We start from the raw sequence: 22,748 nt of genomic DNA, 5'->3' as shown, positions 1-22,748 counted from the left end.
GACTCCGGCTCCCCGAGGAGGCCGCCGCCGGCGAGTGAGGAGCCGCCGCCCCGGCCCGGCCTGGCCCCGCCGCCCGCCCGCCCCGGCCGCAGCCGCCCCGTTTCGCCCAGGCAATGACAGCGGCTCCGGCCCCCTCCCCGCAGCAGATCAGGGACCGGCTGCTGCAGGCCATCGACCCGCAGAGCAACGTGAGTACGGCCCGCCGGGCCCCGGGGCTCCCGTGCCGGCGGTGCGGGGACGCCGGCCGTGGGCCGCCGCGGCGCCGCGCAGCCTGCCTGGGGCTGCCGCCCCGCCGTCCCCCGCCGCTGTCCGAGGGCGCGCTGGGGCCGCGCGTCCGCCGCCTCCCGCCGGGACCGCGGCTGCGGCTGGGCTCCTCCCCGGGCACCGGAAGCCTCCGCTGCGGGCGGTAGCGGGGAGCTCCCCAGCGCCCTTGCCCGCCCGGGGTCCCGCTGCCAGCAGCACCTGGCTGCCCGCTCCCCTTACCCGGGACGGCGGGGCTGCCCCGGCGGTGGCACCGGAGGCGTCTCCCCTCCTCCCAGGGGGCCGCGTCCGTCCGCCGCCGCACCGCCTCCCACCGCCCCAGGGTACCCCCTGGGGCCCGGCCGGCGGCTGCCCGGCCATGCGGCGTGCGGCCCGGCGGCCTCCCGACGCCAGGCCGCGGCTCGGGCGCGGCCTGCAGGGGGCTCTGGGCCGGGCTCCGCCGCTGCTTGCCGGGACCTTCCGGGGCGCCCACCTGTTCCTCGGCCCCTGCGGCCGCCTCCAGCTGGGGCCGCGGGGTACCCCGGGCTCCGGGGACACCGAGAGGGCCTCGACGGTGGCTTCGGGGCTCTGGAGCCGCTCCAGCAGCGAGCAGCCTCGGTCTCCGCTGTTATCCCTTCCTGCAGCGTGCTAATGAGCTTATCCGCTCCTTCGGGGATGTCGTGTAAGCACAGAAGTCGGCGTATATTTTACCTGTGAGTGGCCTTTATGTTTAAGCGGCGGTTATCTGAAGTATCATTTACTCCTTTTAAGGGGGGGGGAGGTGTGCGTTAAAGCAGTTCTCCACTTAAGTGTTTATTATTGTGAGAGGACTGCAGAGCCCGCAATCTGTCAGATTTTTTAATCTTAGATCAACAGTCACCACAGCAGGATGCAATGGTGGGCTTGTCTTGGCCATCTGCAGCTTGTGGGGGCAGCTACGGGTGCGTCAGGCTGAACGCGTGTGTCTGTGTGTTATTCCAGGAGGCTGGGTATGTGTAAATGGTATTTTGGTTCTATTAAAGTCATACCTGCTTCTGTCTGAACACGTGGTTGTTTGTTTTTTTGTAATAGACCTGTATTCAAGTCTTGCAGTAGCTAATAAAGTTATTGCCATTTGGAAACGTTCTGGAGTGGCCTGCATGTGACATGAAAACTGAAGAAAAATCACCCTGACCTTGTAGCTTCTCTAGTAATCCCCTGTGGTGTGCGTTTGTCACGAGCTGCAATATTACATGTTCAAGTAACAGTAATGAATTATAATGGTGGTTGTGGGCTTTTAAATGTCAAAAGTTTGAGTTTGCAGTAGTTTAACATGGATCTTGCTGAAATGTCAGTTAGTACACTTCATGAATTTTCTTTGCTCTGAGTTCTCTTTTCGTGGCTGCAATTTTTCACTTGACATTAGACTGAGCGTCAACCTAGTTTAATAAAATCCTAACAGATATCTAGTTTCTTTTAACTTCAGAACTGTTGGCAGCACTGGTTTACTTCTGGTGTTACTTTCTAAAGCACTGTGGCTGTGTGGAATTAAGCATTTAGGAAGTATATTTTGTGATGGATACTTTTCTCTTTCTCCATACATTAATGTTACATTGTGCCTCAAACGTGGGTGCAGTTTGGTTGTGATGAGGGGGACCAGAAATAACCAGGCAGCTGTCTGCAAGGGGAAGTTAGAGCATCAGCCGATAACTCTGCTGAGCTTCCAACAGGTCAGTAGCCCTATAAGCTGAGGAGTAATGTATGTTAAATTATAATTCTACATACTTGATACTTATCCAGGGCAATAATTGGTGGCAGAAAAATCAGCCCATTGTTTAGAAATGCCTGTAGGCAGGGGGCTGTCTTCCATTTTAACCTTTTCTTTGAATGAGAGCAGAGGTGGTGTAGTGGAGATTCATTGTGCAGGCTTAGATCTGAGACTTTTTTTCTCCAAAGCACATAGAATACATGGTAAACAATCGATGAAACTACATGTCATGCCGTTTTCACAAAGGGAGGAAGAATTTAAACTTTGAACATGCTTAAAAACGGATTTTGGATTTAATCGCACTTGGGCACCAGCATAAATGTATAAGAAACCATTCTGATGTTTTCCCACAGGAAGAAGTCAAAGCAGCTACAAGCTGCAAGTGCTTGCTGATACTCATGGAAAACTCTGGCTAACTTTCTTCTGGCTTTTAGAACCTTCTCCTAAAAGTAGTTGCATTCAAACTTAGAGTATTCAGTATTGTGATTGACTTCCTTCTTTACCAAGAAAGGCAAGCTCTGAGGCCTGGATTTCATTCAGGCTTTTCAATATAATCGTTGGTATTTGTATGTGCATGTTTCTGGAGAGGGTGAAAATTGCACTAATATTGTCAGGTGTGCAAAAAGCAGTCCAGTTTTGTGAGGTTGAGGAGGTGCATATGGTTCTTTATAGTGCTTTACTGTGGGGTGCTGTAAATTTAAGCTTCACTGATACGTTCTCTAATACAAGCGGTTTTTCCATTGGAGATATACATTCCAGTGTAGCTGTAAAGGTCTTTGTGGTATAAACAAATCTTGGTTAACTCTGAGGTCCTGCCTTAAATAAAAAAAGGTTTCCCTACCCTTGTTGAGTTGAACTGGTCACAAGAATCTTTTCCCCAAGTTTTCAGAACCTGCTTGCTTTGAGAAACCATTTTCTGTGCCAGTTCTTCATCTTTAACTGCTACATAAAGCTGTGCTGACTCAGGAGCAATGTTTTAATTGTACACATGCATTTAGCACTTGAGACTTCTAGTAATTGCTGGAGAATATATTTATAACTTAGTTTCACACGTAGTTCAGAATTTACATGGGTAACCTCTATTTCAAAGGAGACCGATAAGAAATAAGCTATTTTTAAAAAATTACATCATCTTGGAAGCCACCCGGGATGTCTGGTATTATGTCTTCATTTATTCAGCCTTTTCCTCTCAAAAAAACCATATGGGCAGACTACTTCTGCTACATGACTTAAGCACTAAGTATCAACATCAATTTCCTTCCAAAGCTTGTGTGTGAGAACGTACCAAGACTCATGTTGGAGGAGAGCATGAGTTTAGTGGTATCACCCTCAACGATGGGCGGTATGATTTTCCTGCAAGAAAATCCTTTTCCTGGAAGAACCATGTAGAAACTGGAGAAGAGTATCCAAAACCTTATTGTAGCAGTTTTGTTAGGTCTTACAGGGGAGATATTCCTTGCTTCTGGTAGAAGCAATGCTTTTCCCTTTGGGCTTAGCGTGCCGAGAAACCACCTCTTCCACTGAGCAGAACACCTTTGCTTTGTTAAATTGTGTTCTTCAGGGAATTTATTACCCGATGTTAGAAATAATGAGATCTGTTAGTTTTTGCTCTGTGGGAAAGCCTGTCATTTCCAACTGGCTGTTAGAATTGTGCTTGCAATTAAATGGTTCCTCATCCTGAATATGTAGCTGTCTTTTCCTGATCTTAAATATTAGACAATGATTTAATTTGTTGCCATTAATACCTCTCTGTGATGCAAACCTAGCTTTGGTTTTGCCTAGCATATAGCTCACTGTGTGGTTGGAGTTGATTGTCAATCAGGCTGCCATTCATACAGTATCTCAGTTGGCCTTGCTGCTCAGACCTTCAGGAGAGGTCCGTGATCTGAATTATTATTAATAAATTGGTCTGTGTGTTGTAATAGGCTAAGTTGTGCATTGGCCTGGGGTTGATCTTCCAGTTGACGCACGAGTTGCATAGTTAAAGATGCTTCCATGCCTGTTTTCTGTATTGATTGCTTTACCAAAGTCCTGGAAACAAAAGCCTCTATCATCAGTGATAAATACGCTTTCTAGAATTGACTTCAAAAAGGGGAGGGAGAAGGTGCCAGACATTGCTGTAATAATATAAATGCAGAGAGTGGAGGAGGACAGTGGTTCACTGTGGGAGGGTCTTGGTGATTTCTTTGGATGCAGGGAAGCATTACGTGTGGGCGAAAGTAGAGTAGGCATGGCTTTTGCTTTAGCTTTATCCTTTTCTGCAAGGCCTTAATAAGCTTATCAGTTTTGAGGAGGCTGCAGTGTACAAAGAGGCAGGAACCTGTCGTACCTCTCACCTTTTATGTTTATTTCCTTATTGTAGCTCATCTTGTTTCAAGTAGTATTGAATTTTGTGCATCAAGGCAGCAGGTTGTGTTTCAGGTGTGTGGTGAAACGTGTGGGTGGGTATGGCATTTCTTAATGTGTAGGGTCTGAAGTCTTGTTATTGTATCAGTCCTGTGCTCCAGATAAAGGTTTGGGCCTGTTGCAGTAAGTCCCATTGTTTTCAGTTTCTTCATAATTTTAAATAACCTTAAATGAGGATGACTGCTTTTTTTGATGCTCCATCTTGTAAACAGCTGGATACACTTGAATTCACCTGTTTAAGGGTAGTGGTATAGTTGATTTCTTGGCCTTGCTTTGCAGCTTTCCTGTCCATCTCTTTCCAAAAAAGTTCTTTTTGCTTGGTGGAAGTGTATTTCAACAGTGCCTGTGATGCTTAGAGTTTAACTAGTCCCAAGTTAGCACTTGTCTGGTTAGCTGCCTGGATAGTCCTGGACAATTTGTTATTGGTGGTAATACAGCCGATTACTTTTTGAGAGGTTTTTTTGAGGGAGTGTTAAAAACTTCTAATTTGCACAGTACTCCTTGCAGTAGTGAGACCATTGTAAAGATTAACACTAAGACAAAATCTGAGCAAACAAAAGTAGCTGGGAGTTTGGGTTGCGGGGTCAAAGCAAGGGGAATGCCAAATTGCCTTTCTATTGTTAATTCCTTGAAACTCCACAGGTTGCAGTGATGGTGGCAGTAGTCATTTGCTCTTAAGCTGTAATTTGAGTGTTTGTTTCAGCAGCAGTGACGATTTAAATAACACCCACTTCTTATTCCTGCTACACACACCCATTTGATGTGTGCCGGTGCAACTATTTGCAGGATCGTGTGGTGAACTGAACTGCGGAATTGATCAGGATTTTAAAAAGATTTTTTTTTTTTCCCCAGGTAGTTTTTGATGTAGCTCAATTATTTGATAAAACTTATGGTGCATCACTAATAGTACTGGTACAGGTGTGGCAGCAGAATTGGGTATTAAAATGTTTGAAGGAGTACAGAAGCTGAAAAATAGAGTGCTGTTTGCTTCCTCATGCTTCCCTGCTGCCTTAGCTTGGGACCTCGTAGGAGAGAGGTATGTGTTACCTGTAAAAGTTAACCATACCTGTCTGTGTGTTTTCAGATGAGAGTGGATGCCTTATGGTCAGGTTTCTTTTGTAGAGGCTTTATTGTCACTCTTGCTTGTGTGTGTTTCAAGGATGTTGGGAGTATTACCCATGCTTGTTGCGATGCAGTAATGCAAGGGCTAGGCATGTGTTCCTGGGAACAATGCTGGGAAACTTCATGGATATCCAGGAGGAGGCTCCTGAGTAGTGAGCTTTGCAACTCCAGAGTAAGAGCCTTACACTAAAGGCTGTGTAGCTAATCCTCCAAATAATTAAAAATTGAATTGACTTGGCTTAAACTCGCATGCTTTACACCAGCTGAAACTGCCAATGGAGCCACAGCCAGTGGGGGAGCTGCTGTGGTCCCCATCCACTTCCCCACCTCCAGTTGCACATTCCTGTTCCCTGCCTTGTGCTGGGCCAGCTGAGGAGCTCACCTGGCCAAGCCCTACCTGAACGGGGGCTTGTCTGGAGCTTCTTTCCCTGCCCTGGCTGCTCATGGGCTTGGGGAGGTGGGAACTTTGGCACAAAGCGGTAGCTGGGGGAGCGTGTGTGGTGAGGAGAGGTGATGGTGAGGTGGTGGCAGCCTCCAGCGGCACGAGCTCTAGCAGCCTTCAGCCAGACACCCCGTAGTTTTTCAGGTTGTTTCATTAAAGGGGATCAGGTTTTTTAAATCCAAATGGCAAACTTGCAGCAAGTACCTGTCTGCACATGCCGTAGTATGGACCCTTGGTGAGAAAGGAACACTTTGCTCAGAGGCTGGAGGGAGGAGGTGTTGGAAAGGAAATAACTAATCTGGCACATTTTTCTTGATGTAACTGTGAAACAGTTTACTGAATGGAAGAACTAATTTTTTGTAGGTAGAGTAAACATCAGGAATAATCTCTGACAGTCACTACGAACCATGGCGTGGAAGAGACAGCTGATGTGTGAGATGCTCATCCTTCCAGGAGAGAGTTGCTAAAACAAACTTCCCAGACAGCAAAGAACCCAAGGCTGCACTTTCACAAGTTGCTCTGACTTGGGGCAGCTGTGTTCCTGTGGCTGCTGGTGCACCTGGGACCCTGTGTTAAGCCATTTCAGTGCACGTTGGCACACAATTAAGCTCCTGGGTTAATTAAGTAGGGTGCTGGGGCAGCTGAGCATGGGGTCCTGGGATGGCTGGAGCTGGTGTGGGCATGGGGTGCAGCTGGATCAGCTCCTGCTGCCGAGGCACTGCAGCCTGACACTGGCATGAGTGGGAGGGAAAATATTTGCTGTCAAAAGCTCCTAAGTGGGGAGAGACCTAATCTGTGTCTTTGAAAATGGGAACAGTTTCAGCTTAGCCTGCATTTTGGAAGTTTGGACCTAGTTTAGAAACTCCCAATTTGTCACTTGTTAGGGTTTTATACAGTAAGCTGAGGGTGAGCCCAGTTTAGGAGTGCATAAGTTGGGGCTTGTTGCCTCTCTTCAGGGTTTTTGCTATGGCCATATGACACAACAGCCCTGTCATTATGGCACCTTTGGCTCCTGATCAAAGTAGTTTCAGAGCAGCTGAAGCTTTTTCTCCCAGTATCCTGTGAGGGGAGATCCTTTCCCAGTTTCTGCAAGGAGCTGCTGCAGTTGACAAGTAGAGGGTGTTGGGTTTTTTTCAGGAACCACAGAAGTTTCAGGATAGGGAAAGGAGAAATTGATCTGCCGACTGGGGAAATTTGATGTTCATTAAGAAGCACTTCTTTTAAGGCATAGTTACTCTGATATATTAGATTTGGAGTTAAAATTAATGTCAGTACAGTTTTTATAAATAAAAAAACATGTCTGTTTTGGCTGATAACGCTTTAGAGCTGTCTCGTCTCACCCATTTTTGTGCTTGGCGATAATTTCAAATAAACTCCCTTGAGTCCGTATAACGTACGGTATGATGTGGCCCCACTTACGCACTTGGTCTTTAAAGAAAAATTTAAGGTAAAGGTAAGTACATCCCATTCAGTTTAATGTAAATGTGGGTTTGTTTATTCCTTATTCTAACAGCTAAATTATTCTTTCTGCAGGTAATTCATGCTTTCAGTGTTTGGAACAATATTTAACTGCTAGCAAATTGCTTTAATTTGAGGTGCAATCTGCTAAAGTTAACAGCGTGTCAGTGTTTTCTGGGGCATGGCTTTCATGGGGCAGCAGTGCATGCTTAAGTGTGATTGTTAATATCAAAGTATACAATTTTCAGCATGTCCAAACAGTCGGTGGTAGAAATGTCTACTGAGGAATCACTGGAAATAAAACGTAATTAGTTCTGTTTTACTGAACAAAGTGGTTTTCTAACATAGCGGTTGGGGAGGAGAGGAATCCTACGTCCAAGTCTGTCTGCAACATACTCAACTGGGTGTATTTTGAAACTTTGTGCTGTGAAGATAATTGTGCAGAGGTGGAAGTCTTGTCTAAGAGTGACAGCCAGCACTTTTGTGGAGCTGCTTTCTCACGTACAGTTTTCATGCAGAATCAGCTTGCAGAGTATCATAATTACACTGCAGGTCTACATTGATTTTTTTTTTTTTTTTTAAAGTGTGTAGAACTTCTGAAGGTGGAGGAACATGGTTTTTTCCCAGGGTGGTGATGCACATTCAGAACTTGTCTTCAGTGAACAAACTTCCAGTGTATCTACAAACAGCTTTGAGTTTCTGTAACTCGAGCTGTCACTTGAGCAGAGCTCTCTGAGCTCGGTAGCATGGTCAGTATGTAACACTGCTGGTTCTATGTGAATTAATTGCACGGGAAGGAACGTGGAATTTTTGTGTCTGTATATAAGTTATGATGCTGAAGGTCCAGAAAAATGTATATCTCAGTATTATAGTTTATCCTTGGAGAAAATACAGTTGATTCTTGGATAGAGTTGAGCATAGTGAGATGGAAGATAAGAAGATGCAAGCGGTGGTGTTTCAAATGTATTTGCAAAGGTGGGGTGCCTGCAGCTTGTGTGCTTACGGGGTTAAGCACACTAGTTAAGAATCTGACTGCATCATGAAAACTCGGTCTCCATTGTCAATTGTGTAAGAGTTTCAGTCTATGAAAATATGAGCTATTGGGTTTTGACTTTGTGTAGTATCTTCTTCACTGGACTTTTTAAGACCTGCTGCCAAGGGGCTTAGGTGTCAGTGCAGCATTCTTAAATGGAAATCATGAAGGTTTTTGCTACTAGATTAGAAATAACTAGCGCCAGGTTGCAGCTTCCTGAGTGTTCTGTGTTTAAATATAAATAAAATGCTGATGGGGTACTGGGTTCTTTTGTCCTGTCATGATCACACTGGGCAATTGGCTCTGGAGTGGAGCTGGATTTAAAGTAGCCCTCCAGCTTGTAAGCTCTGAGATGAAAGGTGGTGGGTGTGCTTACAGTTCTCTGGGGGAAGATTTTTTTTTTTCTTCCAGCCAAAGGTAGAAAACTCATTTTGTTTTAAGTAGCTGCTAATGATTGTGCCACTGAATGGAATGGCCGAACATTCTCGACTGATTATCAGGGGGTCATCGCTTTCCCCAACAGGTTATATTCTCCCGAGGACTTGCACAGTCTTCAGAGAATGGAGGTATTTGGAAATGGGTGACTGGCAGCAGCATTTTTATGTAGAATTTGGTGAGCAATAATTCTAGGAGATGGGTAAATGGATTTAGTTTGGGGTTTTTTGCATATCCATAAAACTTTATGGTATGTGCTGATGGGAATTCTGTATTAGTAATTGCTGTTGAAAGGATACAGTGACTTGTCTCCAAACTTGGTATTTAAAACTTCCCCAATTTGTAAGACTATTTTTCTCGGGTTTTGTGAACAAATACGCCATGCTTAAATTCTCATGCAAGCATATTGCACTTCTATGTCATGAATTAATAAATTCCCCAATGCAATGTATTCAACAGGCTCCTACCTTAGCCTGCTTTATCATTTAAAGAATCAGCTGAGAAGCTTCCCTGGCATTTGAAAAAAGTTCACCTGCTGCGTTTAAAAGTACACCAATACAGTGATAGATGTTTTTATCTTTTAAGAAAAGAGTGAAGAGTTTATTGTGGTAACATTAGTAGGGCTTTTCTATATTACAGTCAGATATAAACTGCTCTGTGTTAACAGCTCTGGGTAGATATTCCATGTGATGGGTAACATAACATCTAAGAACTTCAGAAAGCTCTTGGGCCTTTGAAGCCATTCTCATCAAGTCCTTAAATGTGTGTTGCATAATTTTAAATACTCCACTAGTTCTCTGGAGTGCATTAAGATTAAGCAGGTGATTGCAGAACGGTTCTGTCCAGGCGATGCCTTTAAGGGTCATTCTCATAATCTAGTTCGGTGTCTGACTTTGCGCTTGCTGTAACGCAGGTAGATAATAACAGTGAGTTCAAGCGGAGAGCTGCCGTGCTGGGAGTGTCCGGCTGTGCCGGCACCTGCCTGATGTGCATTAACTCTCAGCGTTGGCTTTTTGCTTCCCCGAATAAGTGCAGTCAAAGTACAGACTTCTGGCTGAATGAGTGGATCTCTCCTTACCATAGAAAGCACCAAGATCATGATAAGTCAAAAGGGGCACATTTTAAGGCTGAATTTTCTGTATATTCCATATATTTCTGCCTGAATAATCAACAAACTCTGTTTTTCTGTTGTTGAAGTAGGACCAGTTGTTCCTGTGACTTTGATTGCACAGCAACCTCATTTTATGGTGCTCTAAATTTTTAAGCAATAATTCTGGACTTCAGTTCATGGCTTATAATAAATAGTAGCTGCCAAGATTAATCTGGTTAAAGTTTCTGTTCAGGTGGCAGAGGAGCAGAAATGGTTATCATGTATGCAATGAAACTGTACCGTGATGTTCTTAGGACCAGTGTAGCGATTGGGGTTTGGGGGCTTGTGTGTTAGTGATGTGTTCTATGGGTGTTATTTATTGTGCTGAAATAAGCTGTAGCGGTTGCTGCACCTTGGGGCAGGACATATTGCATTATTTTGTACTTTTTGGTCGTGCGGCTCAACAGTTGACAAGTCTCACTCTCTAAGATGTGCTACGTCGTTCTACTAAATGTTAAACACATTTGCAGCTGGCAGAGTGATCGCTAGTATTTATACCAGAAGGCACTGGATGTCTAGGGCTGGGTCAAACCTAATAGTTTTTTGTGGTTATTCTTGTTTTATTATGCTTTGTTTTGGCAGGACGTGCTGTTTTACAAATGTGCTCAGGTGTTGGGATGTAGAGGGGTAAGCGTGAGGTGGCTGAAAGGGCCATATAAAGTGTCTACAGAGCCTGACTGGTGATCAGCCGCCTGCGAGGCTGGGAGAGCCTTGGGCATTTCTTCTGGGATCCCGTTCACTCTGGGCACCGCACTGGGGATGGTGAGCCTGCCCGATGTGGCAGGGCAGCACGGGCCAGAGGGGCAGCGAATTTTGAAGTGTTGAATTTTCTAAGTCCTTTTTAATACCAACTGTTTCATATAGTTACCTGTATGAGTGGAGAAACTTCAGAATTACTATTCTGAGGCTAGATAGAAATGGATATTTCAATGTGTTTCTACTATTTGCTCTTCAGTATCTGTTCCCCAGATGTGAATCACAGGGGTGCGTGGCTGGAAGGGATTTCATGAAGCGACTATATGGTCCATCACCTTCACTGAAGTAGCATCACCTATATAAAACAACTCCTTCCAGACTTGTCTAATCTGTTCTTAAACCTCTGTAGTGGCTATAGAAGCTCTTTGAGAGCTTATTTGAGTGCATTGGTAGCTCTCTGGTTATTCCTGATATGTAATTAGTATTTGTCTTGTTGTAAATTAGGCCAGTGAGCATGAAAAGAGTTGATCACCATTTTCTTCATTATGACTAATAACACATAGGAAGGCTTATTTCAAGCTTTGTGTGTCTCCTCCCTTTTTTTTCAATACTGTGAACTGAGTACTTAAACTTTTTCTTATTAACCATGTTTTTAAAATCTCTTATCACTGCTCTCCCCTGAACTCCTCTTTGTATACGTTCTTCTTGAACTGTGGAACCTTGAGATGAATGTGTAATTCCAGCTGAATTTGATTCCTATACTATCCTTATCTGTATGTTGTTGAGTGAAAAACAAGGCTAAAATTATTTTGCTTGCAGTATGCTGTGGTAGATACCACTGAGACTGTGTTCTGCCCTGCTGTGAAAATGACTGCCTGGCTTTGTGGTCTGCAGTACCTACTCCTCTTCTTACTCTGTTCCCTTATCTTGAATTTGTGCCACACATGTCTTTCTAGTTTAATAGTATTTCATGTAACTAACCTTCACTTCAACTGCTGGGCTTTTTAAATCAGGCTAATAAATTTGTTCCCCAAAAAGGTTTTGCCCTACTTCATGGTCTGGTGGTTTGTTTTGTTTTCTGTGGGGGGTGGAAAAAGAAGCGTGGGGGGTTGTGTTGAAATGGGTCTTCTATGTTGCACATACGACTGAGGGGAAGGCACTACAGGTACAATTGTTATGAATTTATACAAAATGTTGAGTGAATCTTGCAGTTGATAGACAATTATTCCTCTCTATAGTAACAAGAATGTCTTCCAAGTATCGGCTAATAAATACGAATGGAGAAAAGTGTTATACTGTTGACTGTTTTGTGTTTGCCTTAAAGACTGTTTCCTGTAGAGCAGGAGGACTTCCCTCAATGTTCCACTGCTGTTCTGTGAACTGGTTGTGTTCTGGGTGTGTGTCTTGTCTCCATAATCTGTGTTTTACTACCTCTTATATCTTACCTTCTAAATGACTCCACCTATGGATACTCCTTTCATTGAGTGGTTTCTCTCGCCTTGCCGAAGTGTGGAGTGTTTTCCTGCTATGTCGAGGGCTTCTGACAGGGTTAGATGTCTCCTTTGGAGTGGACCATGTAGAGAAGAGCTAGAGTGTTGATAGCACTTACCAACTGCTGTGGATTTGTGTCTCGAGGCTGTTGTAACTGCCGGAACAACTGGTGTTTTCTGCTGGCAGACTCCTTGTAGTCTCTTGGCTGTTCTAGTTTCTCTACACCTTACTTATGTGCATACATACTGCCAAAAGGTCACAGAGGGCTCAACTGTTGTCTCACTCACGTGAAGTATTTCAGGCCTGACGATTTGTTCGCAGTGGAGTATTGTGTTGGAATCTGATCTCACTCTTGTTTGATGATCCTAGCTTTGTAAAGTATATATGGGAAGGTATATGGATGATGTTACTTCACAATTAAATAAAGCCTAAGTACAAATAAAACATATGCAGATTGTTTTGACTCTTTAAATTAGACCTGGAAATTTTAAATCCAGAGGTAAGGATAAGTGCTTGCTGTGTCTAGCCACTTTTTTGACTGTTCTTGGTAGTCAAGGAGCATTTCTTCTACCTGTTGTTTTGCAGCGCGCATTTCTGATCAGTTTTCAAAGCATGGACTCCACATGAATTTCTCTGTCATAGAAGATACTCTCAGTGGATGACTTTCAACCCAAATCATTGATTCCTTCAAGTTTAAAGATCTGCTTTACTAAATACTATTAGAAAGCTCACGTCTACTTTTAGGAATATCTTTTGTATGCTGGTGAATACTTGAACTCCACTTAGCAAACTGACTTTCAAACATTTTCAATAATTATGAACAAAGTAGTGCATGGTCATCTTCTTGGTATGTCATTTCTGTGAATAGTATCTCGTGTACCCTATCTTTAGACAACATCATGTCACATTGGGGGTAGGGGAAACTGTTAATAGATCAGTTGCAAGGGAACTGAACTAAATACCAGCAGGTTGTAACCTGAATTCTAACTTTGTGTGTTTGGTCTGTATCTTTGGAAAAAAAAATGATGTTATAGTTTACTGTTCATGGTATGTATTGTTAGTGGCTGGTCTCTAATGCATCCTATATGAAGTGCTAAATAAACACTATACTACTGTATTTCCATTGCCGCATTTAAATAAAGCCTACTATAAATAGCAACTTTTCTCTTCTTACTTCTTGTTCCATGTTTCAGGTTATTATGCAATGAAGTAGCTTTTATACAAATGCAGTGCCGGGGACAGGACCCGATACTAGTCGGAGACCCCAGTCCAGGGTAGGAATTGGTGCTTTAGATGCAGGTAATCACTACGCTGCTTTGGAGAAAGTAAATGTGAGCAGAGGACATTGCTCGTGGTGCTGTTGCTCTACCTCCTTTTGAACCGGTTCTGCCTTCCAAGCAGTATTGACCTTGAACCCAGGATTTTCTTGAACATTGTCCTGCGCTACCTAAGGATATACATGGCCCATAGATACATGACAGTTTTTATGACTACGCAATAAAATGCTGCTGTCTCTAGGAGCAGGGGGAAGACAAATGCTCCTGTAAACTTCTGCATAGACCATGCTGCGTTTCTTATATTAATTGCCAACAGAAAACACCAACTTGGCAATAGAGATCTGGATTTGTATCTGTAGGGAAGATAAAGATCTGTTTAGTCTACCATGGTGGGTCCATTTCTCTGCTTGCTTTTGTAAAATTGCTTTGATACCACAGGTGGGAAAATGTTTCTTTGAAACTAGCAAAATATTGAGTATTTATAGGGTATTCTGAGGAAGTAAGTTGAAGTATGATGACAAATACATTCTCTCAAAGCCAGTGTCTTCTGCTATATCTGTATAGTCTGTTTCAGAATGCTTACAATGGAGTCTGATTATTGATTATTATAACCTGTGATTTCAGGAGGATAGTAGCATTACACTTTGTTTTTAGAAAAGTTTCAGTGCTTAGGGACTCTAGATGTACTAGGCCAGGTTTAAATACGCTTAAGAAACTTTTAAAGGTGCTCATGTGACCCGTATGGATGATGATACTGTGTCAAAAGATGTCTTTTAGGGCTGTTATGAGAACTTCATGCAAGTGTTTATAAAGAGCCTTTCTAGCCAGAATCCTGTAGGATAGGAATCTGTATTAGCAGTTTCACTGCAAATTTCTTTCTAATTGTGTACCTAGCTCTCAGGTTTTCATGTTACAAGGAAATTCCTGCTGCAGACCTGTATAACCGTCTCAGTAACGTCATCCTTGCTAACTCAGATCTGGTTTGTCATCTATCACGGTCTAGTCATTCAGGCAAAGATCTTCAGAAACATCCCTGTGAAACATTTAAAACAAAACAAAACAAAACTGCTTTATTCAAATGACTGCGATAGATTGTTTCTGTAACATTTGTTTCTTAGGCAGCAGTGGAGCGAGATGCAGGTTGTCCTGTGTGTCGAGGCAGTCCCGAGGAAGAAAGAAGGGTGTTACACTGGTGCTTATTTTGTGTTTTGTTATCTGGACTGGTCTGTAGATGAAGAGAATCAAAACATAACATTTGAGTGTGCTAGTCCAACATAAACCATGTGCCAGCAGGTTGGCGGTCCTACCCCTTCTGCTCCCCCAGCATGTGGAAGCGGTGATACCGGCTCACGTGTGGATGCAGAGTCTGCCGCTATTTTCAAATCTGCCTGGGAAGGAGGCAGTGGCATTGGAGGCAGCAGGGAACAGCCGTACATTAAACTTCCCGAACACACTTTTTATCCTTTTAAACTGCTGTGTAACACTTACCCTGAAGTTAGTTACTGGAATTGTTCTTGATTTATAAAAGCTAAAATAAGATTAAGATGGCAGTTAAAAAAAGGAAATTAAGCTGCTTGATCTTTTCCAGAGCATCAGAAACCCATGCTTTTGTCTGAGGCTGTAGTAAAACATTTAGTGCTTAACTTGGAAAAGATCTCAGATACCAGTAGTAAGCTCCAGAGTATGGCTCGGTGACTTAAGGAGACTTGCATGGAGTAAAGAAGACTTGTTTTCTGTGGCTGTCATTAGGATTGGCTGGAAAGGATTATTGTAGATGACTCAAAGCAGATGTTCCCCAGTAAACTTTCGAGTGAATTAGTCTGTGTGCCAGTCAATCTTCACAACATGGGAATAGCATGGGATAATTTGAAGTGCCATATAAATTATTCTTAGCTGTTTTCTGCAAGCTCCTAAATGTGAGGTCCTGGGGTTGCTTCATGGAAGTTCTTGTTTTGGGGTAGTGGTAACGGGTTGCAGTGTAAGTGGACAAAGGGACATAAAAACTAAAACGATGTGCAAGTTCCTGAGACGCTGACTTACGCAATTATACTCTTAACTAGTGCCTGAAGAGAGCAAGATTGCCAAACTCCCTTGTCCCACGCTGCTTTATGTTACTTTGCCTATCTGCTGTGCAGCCAATAAGCATTTTTAACACCATCTTGCATTAATAAATTAACATTTCTGGTGCTGCTCAAAGCAGCATGATGCCCTGGTAGGCTTTCTAACTTCAGTCTCATGTCAGTTATGTGATATATTAATTTTATTAAGCCAGTAACATAGGGTTTAAGGTAATAATGATGTGCAATACTGATGTACTGCTGTTATCGCAATAGGTGTCTTCACACTGAATAGGTGATACTTCAAGCGTTTTGGGGAGGTCACCTTGTTTTCATCGTAGTGTTTAACTATACCACAAGAAATGTCATAGTCTATGTTATTTTGAAATAGGTGAATATGATTTTTACTATAAGCTTTTCTTATGGCAGTTTGGATGAAGCATGCCAGGAAAACTACACAAAACTACTGGGGAAGGGTGGAGAAGTTGTTGAACCTGCCTGAACTTTTTTTTTTTTTAAGAACCACACTTCCCTGCAGGTCAAAAAGAAGGGAAAATGAGAGGAGCTGCTTGCAGTTGATCCTGAGTGTGAGCCTTCGTGCTCCTTGCAGCGATTGCTTCAGTGTGACAGCATGTTTTCAATTGGTTACAAATGTGTGAAGAATCTGAAATGGGTGTTTTGTGTTTTACCAGAAGTTGAGCGATCAGCACAGACTCAGCGGTGTAAGGCTGCTTTCACTGTCTTAATTGGCACCATGTGTCCCTCCAAAGAGGGAGTGAAGTAACGGTCTATCAGTCTCGGTGTAGACCTGGTCTCTGGTAGGTGATGTAGCATTTAGGGGCATCCATATATGCGTATTGGGCTATATTGAAACAAAGGCAAAGCTGTTACTGGAAATTCCCTGACCAATATCTTTCTGTAGGTGTGTATCACTTTCCTCATCTTGTCCTTTCAATAGACTAATGATCCTTTTTTGCTATCAGTTTGTAATTCAGATCATGAATATTTGGGGATTACCAGTAACTGCAAAAAAACAATTGTACCAATTATATGTGTGTGCAGTACACAGACCCTTTTTGCACCCTGGTAATTCATAGTCTAAAATATGTGGTGGGAAGGAGAGTATCATGTTTTGCAAGTCTAAAAATGTTTGTCTGGAAACTCCCAGAATTGAGCATTAGCTATTCTAAGTGCTCTGGTTCTAGAAATTGGGGGGTGGGGGGGAAGATTACGCATTACTTAAACTGTGGTGCTAAATCATCCTTCCTAGGCACTGAGGGCAGTGCCAGGATCAAAACATGAAAGAAAGCGCGTTGAAGTGAAATAGTAAGAAGTAAAATATGTCAAAGTAAGTACTATTGCTGCTTTAAAGCTTCAGCAGAGTTTTACCAAACCTGACCCAATGGTAGCACTTTAAATATCTGCAGAGGCATTGTAGTTCAATGAAGAGAAGACCATCAACCTGTAAGAGTTATAATCATTCAAAGCCTGTATAGACTTTAAAAATAAGTTTGATAAAAGTAAATCTAAAAACCAGGCAAAGTGTTTAATTGAGGAACGCTTTATCCAAGTATCTCCAACATTAAGCAGTCCTGCTGTGATGGAAAACAACATTGTCTATGCATGAGGCTTTCTGAAAGGGAGAGACTTCAGCTCCTGATTCTCCTGTTGTATCTTAATAGAAGGGTAGAATTGACTTGAAAAAGCTAATTCTTACAAGCTTGTGTCTTTTTAAAATGGAGAATCTTGCAGCGGAGTGTGTGGCTGAGAGGGTAGGACTGCCTGATTATGCGCCTGATAAGACTTTAGGATAATGTGGGATCCCTGCAGAGGTTCTTGCTGCAAGGTTTTTCTCAGATGCAGTTCACGTCCAGTTGAGTCACAAATGAAATTAAGCAATAAATGAGACTGTGATTCAAGTTTTCCTTTGCTTATCTTTTAAATCCATCTACAAAGGTGAATTAGAAATTCCAGGTTTTGGTACTTTTAACATCAGGTAATGGAAATACGAATCTCTGTAGTCTGGGGTTTCTCACAGAAATTATTAAAATCACACTTGTGCTTAACGTCTACAGATTGTGGCAACTGCTTTTATGTGGCGCTTACTCACGCATACAGAAATGTTGCAGTGAAGCCCATCAGAAAAATCTGATACGTGCTTTGTTAATGTAATGTGAATTTCTGCAGTTACTCCTCACCACCTTACACAGCAGGAAACACAATTCCAGCATGAGTGTGGGTTTTTCAGGTGTCTCTATCCCAGTCCTGGTCCGTCTGGTGCTGGGCGATGGTCTGAGGACACCTACTGGGCACAGCATTTGCTTCATCTCTGCTTTTAAACTAGGAGGAGTTTATACCTGGGTTTTTAGACTCTTGGTGAAAGCTACAGGGTAGCATCAATATTTTGAACAAAATCACAGAATGGTGACTTGTCTAAATCTAAAGCGGTACCTGAAGGAATAAATGCAAGATTTCTGATTGGACTCGTTGCTATTCTTGGTCCGCTTGGCACTTATTTTGTAGTTAGGCTGTAGGACAATTAACTAATACCTCGGCTAAGGGTCTCAAAACTTGGCCAGTAAGTCACACTGGGTTTATTGCTAATGTTTCCTTTAGTTTTACATAAGAGTATGTTTGTTACAGCTCCTGCAGTTTCCAAGTAGGTCAGTAAAGTGTCCTTGTCCCTATTCTTTGAGCAATCAGCTCCCTAAAGCCAGACAGTGTGATAGCAATTTTGTGATTAATGCTTCCAGCAATTATAAAGTGGAAGGTCTTAAATTACATTTGAAAACTAAGACTTGTACATGAAACATGAAGTGACTTTGTCTTCCTTGTTGCAGATCCATAACATGGTGGCAGTGCTGGAAGTGATCTCCAGCCTGGAGAAATATCCCATTACCAAAGAGGCACTTGAGGTATGTCACCCCCTAAACATGACTTGATTTTTGTGTGTATAGAAGGACTTTCTCTGCCTATCTAATTTCCATAAGAGGTTTTCTTGAAACAATAGATTGATTGCAAAGGATTCACAATTAAGATATTATTTTGTTCCTCTCATGCTGTTTCTGACATCTCAATGCATACACAGTGGTTCTTTCTGGATTCAGATCAGTATTCTGTGCAGCACAGTTCCTGTTTGTGTAGGGCACTAAATTAATCATTACTTGCTACTGATTAATTCTGTTGTATTCAGCAACATCACTCCGCTTACTGAAATACTGGTCAGCTTTTCAGATCTTCAGTGGCCAAGTACCGAAGAATCTGAAATAGGAATATCGTTACTCTGTGTCTATAAAATTAATCTTATATTCCGTTAAGCAGGTTTCAATGCCTGATCTAGTTGGTGAGATTAGCTGTATTGAAAGGTGTATTATCAGGTGGGATAGGTGCAGTCTCACTGGCCACTCTTAGAAACAGAGCCCAAAGACATTTTTATGGCTAAATTATAAATTTTTCAATTTTTATATTGAAATTATTGGTGTTACTTGCTTTTAACTATCGCTTAACTATAACTCCAGCCATATTTCAACACACGTATCACAACAGGTTGCCTGTTTCTTTCACAGGCTGTTGTATGTTTTCCTTTGAAGTGCCTTTCTTAAGTAATCTGACTTGTGGAACAATTCTTTGTTTTTAAATGTGCTTTGAGAACAATCAAACACCTCCTTCTGCTTCTGAAACCACTTTGGGATACCCTAGAAATGCTTGTTTAAATCGGTCTTTCATACCCTTCCAAGATACTGGGGAGTGAGAGGAGAGGAGAGGTGGAGGACGAAGGTAGGACGTAAGTCACGTCCTGGCTAGTCAGGTTTGTGAACTGGAGATTTTTATTATCAATGTATTACTGTAACAGGTGAAGATTCTGGAATTTTTTCTCTTGCCTTTTTCCGCAGATCTTACACTTTCATTGTGATAAACACGCACCTTTTCTGCCTTGAGTGCTGCATTTCCCCTCGAATCTGAGCTTGCACCTTTATTCTCAAGATTCTTGCTGATTAAAGAATTCCCTTCTGATGTTTTTCACAGCTAATGGCTCTGGTGCTTTAGCCAGGGAATAAAGACAAGGTGACTTGAAACCTCCAGTAGGTTTCGTGTTGTGTGGCAGAGCACTGGATCAACTGGACTAATCCTTTCCACAGAGGTTAATTCAGCAGTTAAATATTTAGTGGTTTTTAACTAGGTATTCCTTAGGGTAAGCATTAAAAAGCAGAAATTTTCCTTAAGAATTTTGTTTAGAATGATACTTGTTTGTAAAACAACTTTTTCTTTCTTTATAGGAAACGAGACTTGGGAGGCTTATCAATGAGGTGAGGAAGAAGACATCCAATGAGGAACTTGCCAAACGTGCCAAGAAATTGTTGCGGAATTGGCAAAAGTTGATAGAACCTGTAACCCAGAATGAACCAGTGCCAAGGGGGTTGCCGAATCCACCTGGATCAGCAAATGGTGGTGCTCACAACTGCAAACCAGAAGCGCAACTTCCTGCTGTGGCTGGATCAAAGCCGATCAGCGAATTGAAAAACAGGAATGATATACAGAAACTAAATTCTCCAAAACCAGAGAAATTGGGAAATCGGAAAAGGAAAGGTGAACACAGGGACGGGCATCAGGGCCCTCCTCCCCCAAAAGTCTCCAAAGCTAGTCATGAAGTATTACAAAACTCTTCACCCCCTCCAACAAATGGAATTGGAGGTAGTCCTGAAAATTTTCCTAGTCCTGTAGACGTAAATCTACATGCAGGGCCTGAAAGCAGCAGGACAGAACTCAGTGAAAATGATAAACACAATAAGATCCCGGTAAATGCTGTAAAACCTCACACCAGTTCTCCAGGACTTGTAAAACCTTCAAGCACTTCCTCGTTATTAAAGACTGCAGTGCTTCAGCAGCATGATAAATCGGAAGAAACCACAGGACCGCACCAGCCTAAGAGTCCTCGCTGTTCCTCGTTTAGCCCTAGAAACGTTAGGCATGATACTTTTGCTCGGCAGCATACTACGTACTCACCAAAGGATTCAATGCCTAGTCCGTCTCAAAGGTCTCAGTTCTTAGATACTGCACAGGTGCCATCACCGCCACCATCCTTGATGCAACCATCAACACCTCCAATGCCAGCAAAAAGACTGGAGTTCTCTCAGCAATCAGTAACTGAGGTATCTCAGCATTGGCAGGAGCAGCAGGTACCTTCTGAAAGCCAGCACAGGCATACAGCAGGGACACTTCAACAGCACACATCTCCCAGCTGCAAAACCAGCTCCCACCCTGGGGAAACTCTCACGCCACACATGGGCTTTTCACAGGACACTTCAAAAATGGACAGTGATGATGCTGCTTCAGGTTCCGATAGTAAAAAGAAGAAAAGGTACCGACCCAGAGACTATACAGTCAACTTGGATGGGCACGTGACAGAAGGGGGTGTGAAACCTGTGAGATTAAAAGAGAGAAAACTCACTTTTGATCCCATGACAGGACAGATAAAACCCTTAACACAGAAAGATCCTTTGCAGGTAGAAATCCCTGCACTTACTGAACAGCACAGGACAGAAACGGAAAAGCAGGAGCAAAAACCCAACCTGCAAAGCCCTTTTGAACAAACGAACTGGAAAGAATTATCCAGAAACGAAATCATTCAGTCATATTTAAACAGACAGAGTAGCTTGCTGTCTTCATCAGGAGTACAGACTCCAGGAGCTCACTACTTCATGTCTGAATATTTAAAGCAGGAGGAAAGCACTAGAAAAGAGGCTAGAAAGACTCATGTTCTAGCTCCTAACAGCAAACCTACAGACTTGCCTGGGGTCACGAGAGAGGTCACAAGTGATGACCTCAACAGAATACGTGAACATAACTGGCCAGGCGTGAACGGTTGTTACGACACACAGGGTAACTGGTATGATTGGACACAGTGCATATCTTTAGATCCACATGGGGATGATGGTAGATTGAACATCCTGCCTTACGTCTGCCTAGACTGAGTACAGGTTTGCTAAAAATGCTTTTACATCTGCAGTTAGCAAAAATGGCAGACACTATGCCACTTAAAGATGGAGAAAGCCTCCTGTGCTGGACAAACAGGCCCAACGAGCAGAGGGTGTGAGGGAGCTGGTTCTTTACAGCTCTTTCCTTTAAATTCTCCTTTTGTGAAATGCTGCTACCAGTTTACTAACAATTGCAAAGGAAGGCATACGAAGGTTGATAAATTGAGTTCAAAACTCTATAGCGAGCCAGCTAAAAAAAAGTGTTAGTCCCCAAGAAGTGAAGAGGATTTCCAGCACTTTCTGAATGCCGGAATCTTATTACAGGCAGGTACAGAGAAAATTGTGGAAGTTACCTTAACAAAATATGCATCTATTTATTTGACTTGATTTGGGTTTTTATTTGGCAGTGAGAGATTCGAGAGACAATGTGCAAAAACTGTAGTTTTATTTTTATCACATCTCTGAACATGATGGCGTTTTTTAAAGTCATGTGGTACGGAGATTGGGTTTTAAACAGCAGGTGTTGCACTGCAGGCTGGGAGACCAGCTTCAGCTCAACATTCCATAGGCATCCACATATTTTAGTCTGGTTTCAGTTTAAATCCAGTCTCTGAGAAATGCTGCAAAAACTAGATGTTTAATGATATTTTTGATCCCACCACCACCAGCCAAATATTTTTCCTCCTTTTCCCTTCCTGCAAACTTCTAGGAGAGAAAAAAAAAAAAAAAAAATCACCTTTTCTAGAATCTAAATGTAATGAGGGTGCTACAAGTTTGTAACTGTACTGTGAGAGGGAAAAAGGAAGCCTGTTTGTATGCTGGAAATATACTTGTTACCATTCCTTTAGATATTGTTTGCCTTATGGATATCCATCATAAACGCAATTTGCAAAAACAAAGAGCCTTAGTGAATGTACAGTAACTAGACTTCTGTGTTCTTGGGATGCAGAAGGGAGCAACTTTGCTATTTGGTCCTTTAAGTGGACACATTGTGATATAAATGTGGAAATAAAAAAAATTTGCACAAAACAGTTTGTGAATTATTTATACTTAACTCATTTTTTTTTGAAGTTTGCTCAGTTCAGACCAGCTAAGTGATCATCGACACTGAGAATCCGTCGGAGCGGTGTGGTGAAGCTGAATCCCATCCGACGCTGTCGAAAGCAGCTGGCTGTTAGGGATATACAAGATGTCTTCCAAGTACGTTGGTGGTATTCAG

The 22,748-nt window shown here is 42.8% G+C and overlaps 1 protein-coding gene across 1 annotated transcript; it reads left to right on the top strand.

Annotated features, from left to right (window-relative positions):
* Nucleotides 1–113: 113 nt before the first annotated feature.
* On the top strand, nt 114–21,526 carry MED26 (mediator complex subunit 26; the record flags this gene model as incomplete). The annotated part of the gene is made up of 3 exons (XM_082011082.1): nt 114–188; nt 18,395–18,469; nt 19,832–21,526. 3 exons carry the CDS (start codon nt 114–116, stop codon nt 21,524–21,526), a joined length of 1,845 nt encoding a protein of 614 aa, XP_081867208.1.
* Between the last annotated feature and the right edge of the window lie 1,222 nt (nt 21,527–22,748).

The sequence above is a fragment of the Phaethon aethereus genome, assembly GCF_964289735.1.
Source record: "Phaethon aethereus genome assembly, chromosome: 26".
In the NCBI taxonomy this organism is placed as follows: Eukaryota; Metazoa; Chordata; class Aves; order Phaethontiformes; family Phaethontidae; genus Phaethon; species Phaethon aethereus.
This window is presented reverse-complemented; position numbering and strand designations above follow the sequence as displayed.